At 39.3% G+C, this 18,549-nt stretch overlaps 1 protein-coding gene across 5 annotated transcripts in view; it reads right to left on the reverse strand.

Annotated features, from left to right (window-relative positions):
• Nucleotides 1-323: 323 nt before the first annotated feature.
• The window catches only part of PLXNB2 (plexin B2), a 257,671-nt gene continuing 239,445 nt past the window's right edge, over nt 324-18,549 (reverse strand). For 4 of the 5 annotated variants that reach the window (XM_062583102.1, XM_062583094.1, XM_062583110.1 and 1 more), the window contains 8 exons: nt 16,968-17,052; nt 11,045-11,199; nt 9,443-9,603; nt 8,620-8,767; nt 8,055-8,119; nt 7,218-7,293; nt 5,125-5,199; nt 324-2,229 (listed from right to left, as the gene is read on the reverse strand). In XM_062583102.1, the coding sequence (XP_062439086.1) occupies nt 2,125-2,229; nt 5,125-5,199; nt 7,218-7,293; nt 8,055-8,119; nt 8,620-8,767; nt 9,443-9,603; nt 11,045-11,199; nt 16,968-17,052 (870 nt within the window). In that variant the 3' untranslated portion in view covers nt 324-2,124. The remainder of the gene's footprint in view (nt 2,230-5,124; nt 5,200-7,217; nt 7,294-8,054; nt 8,120-8,619; nt 8,768-9,442; nt 9,604-11,044; nt 11,200-16,967; nt 17,053-18,549) is intronic. The other variant, XM_062583127.1, reaches the window with a different exon arrangement.

Here is an 18,549-nt window from a genome sequence, read left to right on the forward strand (position 1 = left end):
CGCTTTCTGGTCTCTCTGGAGAGATGCCACGGAGCTCGTATCTTAATTGACTTTCAGATCCCAAGATGGATTTTCATCAGGCAACCGGACCTCACTATGGGATGTTGCAATACATCCCCTCTTCTCAAGAGTACTCTCATTTTTCAGACTAAATGCCCATAAAAAGGGCATGATGTCAGACATACCACCTGCAAAATATCCTGTGCTCTTCCATTACCAACCGCAGACCGGCGGACGCTGCTGCTATATCACCCTGTGGGGGAAGCATTAGAAACCCCTTTCTGCTCCCACCACCCCCAATTTCAGTAAAGATCCTGTGACACTTTGTGGAAAAAAACAACATTGTATTTGATTTACAATTAACAGGATTTACAAATAATGACAGCGAAACATATTAGCCACGAAATTAGGATGCCTTTGTTGATGAAGGTGTAGCTGGCAAAGCACCTTTATGTAGAAGTCTTACGTACCTCAGTCCTAGAAAGTGTAAAATAACTTATATCCCAGGCAGGTTCAGGAATGGTTATATATAAATGCAAGAGCTTGAATACAAAACAAACAACCCCCTTGCTCCCAGGCCACAGGGTAGGAAACCAGTTCTGGTGAGGCTTTTGACTTTTGGAAACTGAAGGGAAGGCCCACTGAGAATTCCTAGGGATTTTTTGGTAAAGAAAAAAAAAAACCCAACAAACAGTAAAATTCATTGTATGACAACCTCCTGGGCAGGGAGAGCGGGCAGCAGACACGGTGTAGCTTGCTGAGACTCAGCAGAGCCTGGGCGCTTGGCAGGACAGTGAATGGGAACCAGTACAGATGGCAGCACTTCATTAAAATGCTACTTTACTGCCAAAAACTTGCAAGACAAAAGGAATAAATTTTTCTGATGTGCAATAGAGCAATTTGAGAAGACGTACCAAACTTTTTGACTTGACTTAGCTTACCTATATTGTAAACACACACTTTTTGACAAGTTATTTTAATTTTTGTTGCTATGGGTTATGGTGTGTATTCAATCAAATGCAGCATTCCAAGGCTCAAAACTGATTGAGTGGTTTTCAATATATGGGTATATGATTTTTCTAATATCATACTAGTATTTTACATCACAAATACAACAAAAACAAATGGTGGTATCCTAGGACAGTTCCAAGATTCAAATAAAAAATCATCAGAACCATTCCAATATAAGATATTATACATAATCAAATCATGTTAAACAGCACACTCTCGGCAAGCAGCTAATTACAAGCATTCTGCTGGTCATGTTTTTCACACAAAAGTCATTCAAGAGCACATAAATATTTCTTTTTCTGTCTGCTTCTTTTTACAAAACCATTCATCAGATTCACAGAATTAGTACAAGTAAGGCACATTAGCATATATCATAAAACTCACAATAATAACAGAAAGTTGTAAAGTTTTAAGAGCTAATTCTCCTTTGCAGTGATTTCTGAATCAAATGAGGCTTTATCAGTATAACCCTCCTACAGGGATGACATTACTTTTACTTCCATCGCAACCAGCTGTGGTGGGTACAATACTGTGCATTACCTTGGACATAAATAATTAAATTAATTAAGAACTGCGTGTGGTAGCAAATCTCATTTTCAGATCTTACAGAAAGATCAGACACATTGTTTACTATGTTCATTATGTGCACAGACCTAGTAGTTTTAGGGCTATATGAAAATCAATTTCCAGTTATCAAAATAAAAGGGGATATTGCATGTTTCTCTGAATATGCCATTGTTTTCCTAGTATAAATATTGCTTAAAATATAAAGGAGCTATAGTATTGAATTTACTTGCATAATGAATTCTAAATGCTGATGTTTCAGATTCTACTAAATTAAATGAACCATAAACTTTCCTTCTTCCACTCCCCCCACCCTGCCCCCAACCAAAGGACTCTCTTTCCCACAGAATATTCATTTACACACAACACAGCTTTTAATTAGAAGCATAATTTACAGTAAAAATTTTTTACATTACACCTCTATCAAAAAAACATGAACTCTTTCATTTAAAGTTGTAATTATACATTAAAAAATAGAACACTATTTCCTTAACAGGAAGAATGAATTTGAACATCTTTAGATCAGATTTCTTTATTGCGGCTTTTGAGTCAAAGGTCAGTCACTTTATTCTCTAATGCAGCTGCTATTTGCTGTAAACGGAAGGCAAGCTGCATTTTTTGTGCAGCTGGATCCTCTTCAAGTGCATTTATAATCTGGAAGAAATAAACATAGAATGTTTAGAATCATTTAGCTGAAAATACACGGACAGTTCCCGGAGCGAGTGTCTGACAGTAACTTGGCATTAAAGAGTCTTTTGTGTTCACTCCGTACCAAAGATAAAGTCCATCTACTAGGCCCCACGTCCCATTTTTACACAAAGGCAATAAAAAAGATTTTGTCCATTACTTTAAGTTGCTGTAATGTTTCCCATTATGTTGGGATCCAAGCAAATTAATAGACAGTACTTCATCTTTCGAAATACTGCATTCCAAGATGGAACAGGCAGTGGAAAAACTTAGAAACATTTATTTTGTAGCTATTGAAGAAACTGATGTGACTTGAACTGCACTCTACAAGGCTTAAGAGTCATTCAGCAGCGGGAACTAAGCCCCATGCCCAGGAGCTTCGGCGAGGAGAAGCTCCTGGGTGGTCCGTGCATAGGCACAGCTACGAGCAATGAAAGGTCTCTTCCATCTATAAACAGGATCGTGAAGCAGACGGCCTGGCCGCTGTGCCAGGGAGCTGCAGGCACCTTCGCCGGGGCTCTCTGAGAGCACGGCTGAGAGCTGGGCCCAGCGTCACGGAGCCCAGGTAGCCCGCAGCTCGCCGGAGGAGCCCCCCAACCACCCGCATGCAGCCTCTCCTCTACGGGCTCTGTACAGACCGGCACGACCCCCGGGCACAAGGGATTTTAAAACAAGAGCTAGAAAAGGTCAACTATTATGAGAAGGCTTTTCTTCAAATAGAGTTTTTTAGGGCTTTTCAAGATCAAATTTCAAAGGTTTCAAAAGGTTTTCGTTTCTATCATCCTTTAGGGTGATAGAAATCCATAAACTATTAGATTTCTCCACTAGGACACTGTCAAATGGCAAAATCATTCCTTTTCTAAAAATCAACTTTATTAATAAAAGTCAGACACTGTAATCAAGCAGAAACCTTTACCTATGTTTAAATACTACGCAACCTCTAAAGTACAAGAACCGGAAAAATAGTTTCCCTGACACTAACTGTTATTCTAACTACTTCTTACCCTTTATTGACAACAGAGATTAATGAAGTCAGTATCAATCTAGCTACGAGTTTAACTTTCAGGGACTGGTACAGGACTTGATTTTTAAACACCGCAGTAAATGTGTTTAGAAATCACTATTTCAACCATTTTGTTTTTAAAGCATGGAAACATTTTTACAAGAGAGTTAATAAATACTTATGACAGTATTTAAACTCGGCCAAATTTAATTTGACAGTGTTCCCTTAATTCAACCAATTATGTCTAGCTGTAACTCCTTGAATCTTGACTAAATAATTCAGGATTATCTCTGCTGGTGGATATACCCTTCATATAAATGTGGACAATTAGACTGTACCCACTTAGTCATTGTCAAGCCCTGCAGAGATGCACAAGGTGCAGCGCATGCTGGGAACCATACTTTCAGTATTAAAGACAAGGGCAGCTGCAAAATGTTCCAATTTATGCAAATTAAAACATTTTTATGGAAAACAAATAAGCTCAATTAATTTTACAAAATGGTTCTTGACAGATTATCTCCATAACTCTGAGTTAGGAGCCGTAGGATCACACACACCTTGTTGTTACACAGTGCTGTATGCAAAAGGAAGAGCTGCAGATATGCTTTGTGATTTGCTGGCCTTTCACTGATAAACTCGAACAGACTGTTGAAAACAAATGAGGCTCAGCCTTTGCCTTCACCTGCCAATAAAAATGAGAATCCAGAAACCATGATCGGAAGCAGGAATTCATGGTTTCTGGATATATATATGTGTATACCTGGAATGTGTCGTAAATCAGGTTACTTAACCCTGGGGAAGAGGAGTGAGGAGGCCAGTGCCATCACATTGGCCTGCGTACCTCTGACCATTTTCCCCACTGGCTCCAGTTGCAGGAACGCTTCAGCTAATTTGATTTTCCTTGCTTACATTTGTTTTGAAGCTGTGAGAGGCTGGCTGCTCCTACATAAAGCTGCTGCAGTGAAGCTGAGGATGGGACTCACTGTCATCAGTGGTAAGTGTAAGTGAAAACAAGAATTGTGGTGAGGTGCAAGACAAACTGAAGAGAGCTCAAAAGGGTTGTTCTCCTTTTTTGATTCAGCATCTGTTCTTATTTGCTTTGATTTAATTCTAAGAGTTTTCTGGAGACTTTCATTTCCATGGAAACCTTTGAATACAAGTTCCCTTCTCTCTTTTTGTTTTCAGATTAAATTTGGAGAGCTATAGCCACAGCCCAGCCACACTGGGATATTCTTTGTTCCCCTTTCCACACAGCCTGCAGAATCCAAGCAACATTTTGGACTAAATCTGTGAGCTTACTTTTGAATCAGACTATATTCAGCAGTTATTTTACCTTGGTTTACCTTGGGCAGGCACCTCATTTGCCATGGCACAATGGGGACTGTAGCATGTATGGAAGCTATAAGCATAGCTTAACTAATAGGAAAGGCACTGCTCCATTCCTACAAGCGAAACAATTTTCACGGACTGTTCCTAATAAAAAAGCTACTAGCTTGAACCCTGACCTCCCAGGATTGCTTTTTGCTCAGTGGCATTCTTAAAGCCTAATTCTTAGGATTTAGGATGGCAGGAGAACTGAAGAAAAATGATTTTTAAATCTGTTTCTCTTCCAGATCTAGTTAAGCTATCATTACCAAAAGCAGATAGCCCATAACGAAACTGTTCATTTATATGTATACCCCCTTCACCAGTGTAAATGCCAAGTGATGTGTGTAAGTGCAAAGTTGGAGGTATCTGTTCAGCATTGCTTTTACCTGCTTATCCAGGGAATTATAAAAGTTGTTTGTTTAGGTTGATGTTAGCCTTTGTAACATGATATTAACATTAATATTATCAAAAAACCAAACTCCACTACTTACCTCATCATAGTATTTGTTAGTATACTGGTAGAGTTGGTGTAGAGCCACAAGCGTATTTAGAGAATCAGTATGTGCCTGTTAAACAACACAAGTGAGCAGCAAACATGTCAAAATCTGATCACAGACAGCTAAAAATTATGCACATGCATGACCGTTGGATACAACAGCCAATCCTATTTTCATAGTCAAGTTCTGTATCCTGTAACTTATTGTTAAGTTGACAGTTTGAGCAGAAAAATGGGTGAGAAAACTTTTGTTTGGTCATTTTTAGATCAAGATTTTCCCACTGGTGTTTTTCCAGCCTGTCCACAGCTCTGACAGTGGAGGTGGAAAATATTTTGAATTCTGAATGTCAAACCACAGATTACAGCTCAAACATCTGTTAAAAACAAGACTACATATAACTAAGGCATTTAGTTAGTACAATCTGTATATTGTTGAGATACTAAATGTTGATTCTGTCACTGTTATGTCTGGTTTTGAAATCCTTTTTCCAGCTCTTTTTAGCTGTTTGAAACTATTCACATCTCACTATAGCAAAGGTGTAATTCATCAAGTCTGCAAGCACATTTACATTTGGAAAAAATCCATCTGGATCACAAAGATGGAAAGGACTTTAAATGAAGCAGGAAATAACCCTAACATTACCTCTTCCATGACATTTAATGTCTTAGTGAATGTACCCTACCTGTCTAAATGTCTGTTTTCATTCAAATGTATAGGGTTCGAGGTTCCATCTATGCCTTTAAGTCTTTAAAATTAGCAGAGAAAATGAAGAATTACAGAATATTGCTACTGGCATAAATGATTACCCAAGGTATAAAGCAGCAAGAAATGTCCATCTTTCTTTGTTCTGTAAGAGTCACTTCTAAAGCTGGTCAAAATTTGGAATTTTGTAGCAGCCCTTACGTATTTATTTTTATCACAATTTGTAATGTAAACAGAAAGGTTCGACAAATTCTGCTGATTTTAAAATATGCTTTTGAATTTATTTTTAAACACTAAACATCTTAATTTTATATACATCTCAATTTTTGAGATAAATAACATGAACTGGAAAATGAAATGTCACTGCAGATGAGTTGTGTAGCGAATGACTGAAAATAGAAATGTTCTCACAAGGAAGTTGATCCGCAAAATGTTAGGTCCTATGGGCATTGATATGAATAAACTACAGAAATTCCCCAAACATCTTCATAACATTAGAAGTCTCAAACTAAACTCAGTAAGAAAACCAGCCAATAAATACAGTATCTCTTTGCTCAGACTAAACAAAATCTATTAGGACTGGTGAGGGCTTCTCCTAGTTCTCTAAGTCAAATTGAGGGCTCCCAAGGTGCAAGCCTGCTTTAGCTAAGCTCAGCTGCCGTGCGGAGAGGCTCTTTCGAGGCTGAAATGGGTTTTGCAGTGCCTTTGCTCCACCTGCCTCAAACCAGAGTCCCCAGGGAGCAGCCAGTGCTGCTCCCTCTCCTTTCCGCGCTTTTTGCTATGACAGGCAACCCACAGTAACCTAGTATAGGAAAAGAAAAGAAAAAGCTCTGCTTTAGAGAGCACTTGGTGAACGACTCCTGTGCACATCCTGAGCTGCCCGTTTCCACCACCGACCTGCAGCACACATGTGCAGAGTAAAGTAGTAGTATTGCCCTTGTACACAGTTCTAAAGTACGCTGTGCTTAACATGCATGCCTCCCCCTTCATTTCTGCAATCTAATTTTTGCTGTAGTATCACTCCGTGAACTGAGTTTTTACTTGTTATCAGTATGATCAATGTTAAAAATCCTTTATATACTGCCAAGAGAAAACACCACTCAATAGTGTTATAATCTTTCTGCAATAGACATGAAAAAAGCCACTTCGCTCTGGCACCAACACCATTCAAACAGATTTGCGGCAGTAACTGCTCTTGGTTCCCCTCAATAATCAGCATTTCAAAGGGCTAAAAGTCGCTACATTAAGCAAGAGTATTTCAGAGATGTATGAAATTATTCATTTAATTTTAGCACATACAAAAAACTCAGAGAAAGAGAAGACAGTTGAAAAGAGCACTGTACCAGGCTCCAATTTCAGGACAGGAAAACTTAAGTTATGCTTACCCTAGAAATCTCTGCTAAATGGGTATTCATATCCTGGTCGCTGACTGGCACCATCTGACGAATACCTTTGTAATAACTGCAACAAAGAACCCCAAACTTTAAATTAGGTGAAATGCACTGTGGCTTTCTGGTAATTTTGTATTTTGGTTCTGCAATTATTTTAAACACGCTTCCTAATAATGCAGGAGATGGGAGTAATCCCGTCTCCCACCAATTATTAGCATATTTTAATGTACTTGATACATTAGCAGCATATCAAGGCAAACCACACCTTATCTACAGTGTCATACCACAGGAAAAATAATGTGGTTTTAATTCCAGTTGATCCTTATTTTAGGTCTTCAAGCTTTTGAGGTCATCAACTAGCAAGGTGTTTCTCCTGCAGCAAACCTTCAGCAGTAGGCATGCAATTCTCAAATTAGAAAATGGACAAAGCCAGAGGCTGAATGGAAGGGATGTGTTGGTGAAAATGTTTTGGAGATTTAGTCTCTATTCAGTCGTGGAAGTGCAGCGCTGATTAGATAGATTATATAGGTAAAGAGAAAAACTGTGGAAAAAATACTGTGTTCTTTTCTGAATAAATCTGTCTGCACACACATGAACATGCACTGGATCATAATGGCATTTCATTTCAACACTACCAGCAAGACCCTGCTCTGTCTCTTCCCAGCCTCTCATATGAACAAGGGAATGTTTTAACATGCAAGTGTAAATTTTTTAATGTTTGACAGTTGACTTTGACTCTCTCAGCATGCTTCTCTGTTAATAAATACATTCACAAAGGCTTAAAATCTTGACAACTGTGAATAAATATGAAGAAAGCGTCTTTATACTTACTCTTCCACCATTTTCTTGTAGTTAGAGATTTCTTTTGCGTAAAGTAATTTATTACTTGGAGAATCCTGAAAAATTATAATAGAAATACAGTTGATTTATGAACATTTCTAGGAAGTAACAGAAAGTCAAGGACCTAAGATGACCCCTTTATAACATATGCACTTCAGCTTTTCAGATATTAACATTTGCATTTTTTTCCTTTGGTATGGGTGGGATTATTTGTCTTAGAGGGATGAATTTGACATATGACATTGTTATTGGATTTTACAAATGTATCAATATAAGATGATTCTAAATTTTGTTGGACATGAATTAATCAGTTCTCAAACCTGCTTTTTGTAAAAGCAGTTGGTATTTTCTCCTTTTTATGAATACCATTAGGCAGACTACATAATAACAATGACATGTTCACCAACCTGTTAAGTGGTGAAGTGCTAACTTCATTATCAAATTAAAAAGAAACTATCAATGCTGTATCTCCTTTGAGAACGGGTATTGTCTGTGATGATGCCCTTTGTCTCGTCAGGCATGAACGCAGTCAGGATGTAGAATGCAAATCACTTACTCTGCTTAATTTGTGCTCTGTTCTTGTGCAAGCATCCATGAAAGTCTGTGCAATGACCGACAAGGAAGCATCCACTACTTCATGAACGTGAACATCAAAGATGAAATGCGGATTTTTCAATATGTTTACCCAGAATCTAAGAGGCAAGCTGAAAAGCAAGGAAAAAGATAAGTAATCCATTTTAAACAACAAATGTTCTACAACAACACGAAAATTCAAAGGAAATTAATTATGGGTTTCACATTTTGATCTCCTCACTACAGTGAATTTTAATTTTATATTTCAACAGTTACATAAACTATCTGTTGTCTAGTTTCCATGTCTGATGACAATGCCTTTACACCTTTCACTGCTACATCAAAATGAGAAAAAATCAGCTGAGAAGAACTCTGAGTGCCCCAAAACAGCAAGAGAAAATATTTATGTGGTTAGAGAAAAGCCCTGACTAACATTTTATTAGATTTTGTGCTTTCGCAGGTAAATCTAGTCCCATTTGCACTTTGCTGTTCTGGGGGATCTTATTATGAAGGAGGAACACAGAAGGGAATCCCCAATTTCAGAGGCATTGAAGAAAGACAACAAGTAATAAAAAACAAGGAGGGAAATGTGCCAAAGGCAATCCCATTGTAAGCTGGTTTCATTCTTGCAGTTTTTGGTTGTAGGGAGAACCCTTTTGATCAACAGGAACATATTATCTCAGTAAAAACTATACTGAGAATTATAAATGACATTTATGTGTCACTTTGATCTGTGGTTAGAGTGTCCCTGTAGAACAGGGATTAAACATTCATTTTCTTCAATTGTTTTTCTCTTCATACTGTACCTATTTGTTTTCCAGATGTGGATGGTATCTTCATCCTTGATGTCATGTTTTTCTGCTTGCTCATCAAGAAAGTCAAAGAAGTATTTCACAGCTGGTGGCACCACATGATTTGAGTTAAGCACACTATGAAAAAAGTTATCTACAAACTGCTGAAGTGTCCCCTGAAAGTGAATTGAAAACAATCTATTACATTTGCATTACAGGCTGAATTCAGTGCCATCCTAGATGTTTTTTTTTTTCCATTTACACTAACAGCCTCTATTCCAGGTGCAATCACTGAAGGCCTTCATTCTGAATACTAAGGGTGCAAGATGACAAAAATAAGCAAATTCTCAATGCAATGACCTTGCCAGCAGCTAAACAGCAAAGACCTTCCAGAAACAATTTTATGCTCTAGTCTGAAAGGTTGTGACTTCGTTGACTGTTATATGGTTAACACACAAAGGTGTGCTTTGTGCCTGACAGATGGAAGAAGCAAAAACTGTTTGTTAAGTATACAACATATGCACAGCTCAGGGCCATCGTGCACATAAAATAAGTGTGGGCAATGTTCTGCTTGTTTTGAGGCTTTCCACTCCCAGTTTCTCTGACTCCAGAGCATCATATGCTATTACAGCATTTTTTAGAAACGAATTGGGAGGAATAAGTAACAGTGACCATTTCATTTTTCGTTTAGGGGTAACCAATTGGGTCTCATTAGACACAGAGCCTGGCCCAACTCCATGGACTCTGCAGAGCCTGAGGAGCAAAATGCATTCAAAGGGCTGCCAAAGCTCCCCACCATCATGCCCCAGTGGCTCCACATGAGCTAGTAAAAGCTCCAGACTGGCAATAATCTCTAAGCCATCAGGAACAGAAAAGGGGAGGCTGCAGGGAATATGTTAATAAAAGAGAGGGATATAAGCATCTTGCTGGCTCTTCATCCTGAGTCCATGTCCTTCATACACAAACTTTCCCCTGTATCTACTTTCACATCTGGTCAAATGGCCTTAGCTGGAGCTAGACTGCCCTCATCTTCCCCAACAACAGCCACTGGGTCCTAGCTCTTGGGTCAGTAAACATGTTATTCTGAAAAACTTCAAAATAATTCTTTCTGCAAGAAAGTATACTTAGCAAAATTATATTGGCTGTGATACATTTTGCTGTATAAGCACTAAAAGTTCTAAAAGGACTGTTAGGATTTGAAAATACATTAATTATTTTTTTAGATTATACTGCAGTGTTGGCCACAAATAAAAACAGGGAAATATAAAGTGCTACAGCAGTATATAAAGGATTTGATTCTAAACAAAAAACAAAATAATTTTATCTAAACAGATGTCATAGAAGAGAGTATCTATCTTCACCTTGCAAGAAAAATCCTCATTTAACTAATGCAGAATTATAGTTCTCAGGTTTCATCAGGAAATGTACTTTATCTCCTTACCAGTAACGTTCTTGAGGACATATTAATCACTTCAAGATCTAAATACAAGCTTGTATGTATGCGACCCAGATATTCAAAATTTCAGCCAAAAGCACGATTAAGAAATGCGTCATTCTATTTGGCTGTACCTCCAGGTTCAGAGGAGTGTACTGTAACAGTGAACACCTCACCCCTACCTTCACAGAGAGAAGTCTTGTCAGGTAGATCTCTGTAATGGCTTTGGTTCTCTCTTTCTCTTTGACGCTCCCCCGCTTCGATTTACCTTCATCAATCTCATCCACGGGCCGGACTAGGTGCCAGACCTTGTTTTCATCTTCCAGGAGTGCATGTCCTAGGAACAGCAATTGAAATAGTTACCAAAAACTCCCCCTCCAAAACAGCAATGTGAAAATAGTAATACACATAACTACATGCAATATCCTTCTTCTCTTTCCTAAGGCGTTTCATCATGCCAAGAGGAGCTAGATGACTCCAATTCTGTCCAACATACACAACTCAAGTACTAAATTTTCTACAAGACAGAAGCTGAAAAGGTAACACTGAAGCGAGGTATGTGGCTTGCTCCAGCCAACAGCAGAGATAGAGGGAGGAATCTCACAGTAAGGAAACTCCTGTTGGGTCACACAAGCACTATATGTGTATTTTTGAGGCTCCCCACACTGAAATACTCTATGCCCTTATAAGTTCTCAGAGATCTGATCAAGTTCAAGAAACTCAGCTAGCTGTCACTCCACAACCAACGCAGAGCGAGTGTTTGTAGCTCACTCCAGGTGCAATGCAAGATATCGTTGTACGAGCTGTGGTGAACTCAGCAGTGGCAATTTAAGAATTTAGTTTCAATCTTTTTTCTCAGTATCATCATCAAATTTACATTTTTTACCCTAAATGCTGAGTTCAAAGTATGGCATCTTAGTTCAAACCTGCCTTTATCAGCACTTTAGGCTTAACTACTTGACTTTGTAGCTGAAATGAGAAAAAAAACGCATCCTTTTGCTGAGAGGGCATGAACTCCCACAGAGGTAATAACTGCAGGCAGCAAATTCGTAATCCATTACAATAGGATTATTTAAAATTTGTTTGTCAGTAACCGTAGCATAACGCAGAGAAAGAGACTCACACCAAGTCTATTATCATGCAGCAGAAAGCAGAGTAAGCGCCTGGATGCTTATGGCAGCCCAGCTGATAACAGGAACTTGCTGTGTTACCCATCCCTTGATCACGTGCCTGGGCCCTACGCTTAGTTTAATAATCACAGAGGGTAATAAACATAGGATCTGGCATTCAAGTATCAGTAGCAGGAGAATGTTCAGCTAAAATTTGTGTTTGAGTATCTTTTGTTTCAAGAAATTCAAAAAGACATAAGATTGTTATAACTTGCCATTGGTTTCCCTTGGAAAAAGATTCAGTGTCACAAACTCAGTTAATGATCTATTACATCCAAAAATTTGAAAGATTCTTGCAATTCAAAACTGATGTTTTCCACTGCAGCTGTGATTTAGTTACATTATACACATGTACTTACATTAAAGCATAAAGTTTAACTGTAATGTAAAATAATTTGTGTAATGGGGCTGAATTGCGATTTTTCTGGGAAAAATAACTTTCAATTTTTAAAAACGTCTATGATTTTAAATGCACCGATTCACCAGCTTGTACTGGAAGACCACCACTGATTTTAAGGATTATGCCAAGTAGGTATATTAATACCACTTCAAGGATTTAAAGAAAGAATAAGGGAAACCAAGAGATCTGAAACTAAGTTCCTCAAAAACTACATTAAATTTATGAGATTGCATATGTGCTCAGTATTTTATATTGTAAGGGAAAATAACATTTTAATGTAACCTGGAAAAGCCAACACTTCTGCTTGAATCCATTTTACATATTCTCAAGAAAAGCACTAGCTATGCAGCCTTCTGGTATCTTTACTAATTTTTGACTAGGTAGATTCTTTCTCCCCCCAGATTTCCCACACTTAATTATGTTGTCATTTTAAAGTCCTTAATTAGGCTTGGAAGTTCATGCCACTGAAGTAAGGTAGAAATAAAAGTTAATGCTTTATTTTGAAGCAGCTATGATTTCAAAATCAATACCATTCATAACAGTCATTCACCAGTGCAGTAAAAACTGCTGATGGGCCTGAACTTTTGAATTTCTTCTGCAATGTCTGTTAATTACTTGTGTAAGCAAATAGATGAGAACATGCAATTACACTGGAAACTCTTTTTCAGCCTTATGCAAGTTGCTTGGTACAGTTCTGCTTCCTCCTCTGATTCGCAGGAATTTATCCTCCTGATAGTATGGCTAGTATGGCCAAATTTAACTTTGGAGTAAAGAGAAACAACCAAGTGGAATTCCACGCAGACTGCTTGCCCTCACATGTAGCTTAATTTGGCCTGTGTTGAATTAGCAGCAACAGAACTGGCTACTAGTGCAATAGTATTTATTTCACATAAAAGTAGGCCCTAATAGAAAATAACTCAACCAGATGAGCTTTTGTAATACAAAGATCCTATTTCTCTGCTAAAAATAGTTTCAAGAAAGAGGAAGAGAAATTCAGAACATGGGGCAACACAACGCATTATCGCTATGGTTGCTAAGAGGAGATAATATTACTGTGAGATAACATTTTCCCCAGTGGAAAACTAGGAAGTGAAGAAAGCAAAAGAGTGAATGCCAATATTTTGGCAGTCACATTATGCATCAAGCTGTAACCAGGGAGAAAGCTGCACTCACCAGGTCAAACAACTTTCCTCCCAGCGCTCCACTTCATGGCCCTTTGAGAATTCTTTGGCTGATATAAAATAACACTGGAGAATAATCACAACTGTGCTGACTAATTATAGTGGCAGAAACCAAATATAAACATGGTGGAAGCAACTGAGATGGAGACAGGCAACACAGCCTCTTTTGCATGCCCTGGAGCAAATTAGCTACCATCCAGGGTCCTCATCCCTGATAAATACACCTATCTACGCAGATGCCCTACACGGATCTGCAAATCAGTATGTCTTATCTGCAACCTTCTGGCTACTCTAAACCAGAACAAGAATAATAGTTATTAACAACAACAACAACAACAATAATAATAAACAGAAAAAAAAACAGAGTAAGTCACCAACAGAGAGCAGTTTTGGCTTACAGTTCGATACAGAGATATTAGTACAAAATATATCTGTATCGGAGATTGAAACCATTCTCCGTCTTGATACAAATCAGTAATTGTATTTTTTATCTCCAGAGGCAAAAGATTCTGCATTTAATTTGTCACAACCTCCAGCCTATAGTGTCTTCCTGTTAGAAGCTGTGATTCAAAGCCAGAATGGAAGCAATGCCAAGTTTTAGAGCAACATCTCTGAACATGGTTTTACATTTTTGTTCTGTGCAAAGTCTAGTACTTTGGCAGACAGTCAATGGCTTCAGCCGACAATTCTCAATGCAAAAGGTGCAAGTTAATGAGAGATTCTGGATGAAAGGAAAACCACTTCGTCACAAGTCTTATTCAAAGAGCAGGGATAGGATATTCTATTTATTCCAACTCTGTAAATCCCTGACTGTCATCTAAATGCATATGTGTGGGAGGGGAAGTCTCTGATCTTTTCCTCTCTTTTTTACACAGCATAACATCTCACAAATCACTGTCACTGTAGGCTGTTGCTTTGCCCTAGCTTTGTAACATTTTATAGCTTTCCAAAAGAACAAGCTGGCACCAGAGAGCTCTGAAGACCCCTAGGCACTAACGAAAATGTGCTAGCTTGGCATGACATACTACTGTCTTCCCAAATTTGTACATTGCTACAGTTCAGGAGAGGGTGAGGAGAAAAATCAAGGTGGAAGTCAACTTCTCTTCATGTTTTGGGATCTGAACTATCTCTACAGGCTTTTTTACCTTCATGTACCAGAGTATTTGTGATAGCACTGGCCCCAGTAACCTGCTTTTCCTTTACAATTCACTATGCCATATGTATGACTAAAGAGTTCATCTTGGAGTGCAGTCCAGGTATATTCGGTAAGCTTCTTCGCACTGAACTGATGCCACAGATATAATCATAGAAGAAAAGAAAACCCCCAAACTTCACATGGTTTTGTTCTCAACTGCCAGTTACACCACACAGAGAGTAAGGTGGGGAAGACAGGAAGATCAGGAAGCCAGAACTGGACACTTAACGCCTACCTATGTTAAAAGAAAGCAAGCGAAGAACAACAACAGGCTCCGTGTGTCAGTCTGCTCCAGCTCTTGGGACAGGAGCTGATTACTGCCTCAGCAGTCATTTCAGCAATCAGCGCAACTAAATTGAGCAGGGACTAGGAATCAGCTCTTCACCCTGCTGCACTCCACTGCCCTCTGTCTTAAATAGAACAGCTTTTTAAGTTAAAATGCTAGATTGGCAACTGCCATGACGGAGGAGTAGTCACCGCTTGTCCTACTATGGTAGGCACCTCCAGCAAAGAGCTGAGAGGATAGCAGCAGAGCTGCAGTTGTGACCATTAGAAGAACATCCAAAGACCCTGGAAAAAATCTCAACAAAAAGCACCCAGGAGGAGAGGGTAAAATGTGAACTGCAAGTAATGCTGCCTGGACTGATTTCCTGGCCAACTCTCTGTGCTAATGAAATGGAAGTCTGCACATTTTTGTTAAATAGCAATATACATCTGAGCTATCAGCTGAGAGCCATCTCCTTGAAGAATGTACATTTCTGGTTTATTATTTCCAATCTGTTTGACTGTCAAGCCCTTGAAACCTTATTAAATCCGAGATCAGTAAATCTGTTTAAAGGAATGAAACTATTCGGTGAAGCAATGGCTTTTGCAATCAACACTAGACAGAAAAGTGTATCAAATGACTTCAGGGAAGGAAGAACGATCTCAACAATTATCATCCCATAAATCTAACTTCTATTTCATGTAAAATATCTGAATATAGGATAAAAAATAGAAACTGAACATCCAAAATCTGCAGGAGAAACATATGACAAAACCCATAAATTTACAAGTAAATATTTTATGAAAATATAAGTGCATTCTAGGCAGGAATGGATATGGTATCTCAAAAGGTTTTGAGATTTAGAAAGTTGATCTGGACAGAATACTGACATGTGATATTAAAAGCTTTAAAGGCTGTTCACAAGCTAACCAACCTTATTCTGAGTTAAGAAGTCTAGTGTTTTGTAGTAGGCAGTAGTACTGGAGTTAACTTTATGTAAATGCTGCATTAGTGATATGAAAGACAGTAAACATTATAATGAAATTCTTGATACTAACTTACAGTGGATTGAAAACTTCAAAAAGAAAAAAGGAATTGGGGAAAACTGAATTGAATCTAAAGAGATTATGTGAATGGAATGAACAAAACCAATGAACCAACCCTGGAAAATCAAGCTAATACAGCTGATAAAAAATCACTTCTCATGCACTCAAAGGGAAGGAGACACCAAATATCAATGTACAGAGAGATGAGTTTGCAAGGCAATATAGCAATAGAAATGCAATAAAAAATGCACTGCTCTACATGTCACGGAGCATGGAAACAGGCTGGTAGCACTGGTTCCTCTAGAACAGTGTGTTAAATTCTCACTTTAATGGAAGTAGAGAAAATTTGAGAGCAGACTAAGAAAGGGCAGAAAGAAAGAGAAAAAGAGTAAAGCTTAGGAAAGATGAAACATGCCTTTAGACTAATGAGACAGAACACAGAGACTGTCTAAGCAGTCCACAAGTATCTCAAGCTTGTAAAGGCCAAAGATGAAGAGAAATGGAGCAGATGATGTGCAATGGAAAGAGCTGACATGGTGTAAGTAGATGTAATGGGATTAAGAGACAAAATGCCAGGAAATGTTTACCAAGAGCAATTTCTATTAAGCTGAGGTCTTGACTCATACTGATCATGGTGAAAATCCTATCTCTCCAGGCTTTTATAACTAGAAGGAAGAAACAACGGTACAGTGGGTAACACAAAACAAGTAAGCACTGTACTGCTTGGTGCGGAATATCTAGCTCCATTGATACACTTGACAAACAAGATCAATAAAATAGTATTACTGTCAGTGTGTGGGTTTTGACTTCTAGTTCTTTTGGAAGGTAGGGAGACGACATGATACATACTTTCCCCTGGGACATCTTGCTGACTATCCTCTGGCTGCTGGGAAATTCCCATTTTTGACAAGATGAGCGTTGCACCATCTCGGACCTTTGAAAATACAAACACAAGGATGTTATTACAAATAAGGTAGCATGACTGAAACTTGTTGTTAATACCTAAACTGCAGTTTTTGTAATCTTTTGCAGGGGATCTGGACTTATGATATATATTGCCCTTCAAAGGATTCTTCATTGTGCCTGTAATTCAAAATAAATTTGCTCCTCCTCCATTTACAACAGATCATATTCAAAACCTCCTCTGAGATAACTGAAAATACTGGAAAAAAAGACTTCAGTGGTTCACTAAGCCTGTGTGTGGGCCCTTTACACAAAAATGGATTTATCATGAAGAATCAGACCTATTTTCTGAGGGAGTGACATCTTAACTTTCCTATCTCGAATATTTACTGCTAGAAAGGGACAAATAGCATAAAAAGGAAAGATAAGTGGACTTCAAGTGTTTGGTAGTGAGCACAGCATGAAACCTGAAACAGACAGTACAAAAATATCAACGTCTGCTCTTCTGACTGTATTGTTGAACAAACCAGATCAACTTGAAATCTATTTGGACAGTGAGGTTGATTGAGAACTGGCTGGAAGGCAGAGCTCAGAGGGTCGTCATCGGTTGCATGGAGTCTAGTTGGAGGCCTGTGGCTAATGGCGTCCCCCAGGGCTCTGTACTGGGTCTCATCCTGTTCAACTTCATCAATGACCTGGATGAGGAGACAGAGTGCATCCTCGGCAAGTTTGCTGATGATCCCAAGCTGGGAGGAGTGGCTGACACACCTGAGGGCTGTGCTGCCATTCAGAGAGACCTGGACAGGCTGGAGAGCTTGGCGGAGAGGAACCTCCTGAGGTTCAACAAGGGCAAGTGCAGAGTCCTGCACCTAGGGAGGAATAACCCTAGGAACCAGTACAAGCTGGGGGCTGACCTGCTGGAGAGCAGCTCTGCAGAGAAGAACCTGGGAGTGCTGGTGGATGACAAATTGACCATGAGCCAGCAACGTGCCCTTGTGGCCAGGAAGGCCAATGGTCTCCTGGGGTGCATTAGGAAGTCTGTTGCCAGCAGGATGAGGGAGGTGATCCTGCCCCTCTACTCAGCCCTGGGGAGGCCTCATCTCGAGTACTGTGTCCAGTTCTGGGCTCCCCAGGACAAGAGAGACATGGAGCTACTGCAGAGAGTCCAGCCTAGGGGTACAAAGATGATCAGAGGGCTGGAGCACCTGCCCTATGAGGAATGGCTGCAAGAGCTGGGCCTCTTCAGCCCGGGGAAGAGAAGACTGAGGGGGGATTTTATCAATGTGTACAAGTACCTGAAGGGAGGGTGTCAAGGGGACAGGGACAAACTCTTTTCAGTTGTCCCATGTGACAGGACAAGAGGCAATGGGCAGAAATTGAAGCACAGGAAGTTCTGCCTGAACGCGAGGGGGAATTTCTTCACTGTGAGAGTGATGGAGCACTGACACAGGTTGCCCAGAGAGGTTGTGGAGTCTCCTTCTCTGGAGATCTTCAAGGCCTGCCTGGATGCAACCCTGTCTAACATGCT

Source organism: Rhea pennata, chromosome 1 (assembly GCF_028389875.1).
Source record: "Rhea pennata isolate bPtePen1 chromosome 1, bPtePen1.pri, whole genome shotgun sequence".
NCBI lineage: Eukaryota > Metazoa > Chordata > Aves > Rheiformes > Rheidae > Rhea > Rhea pennata.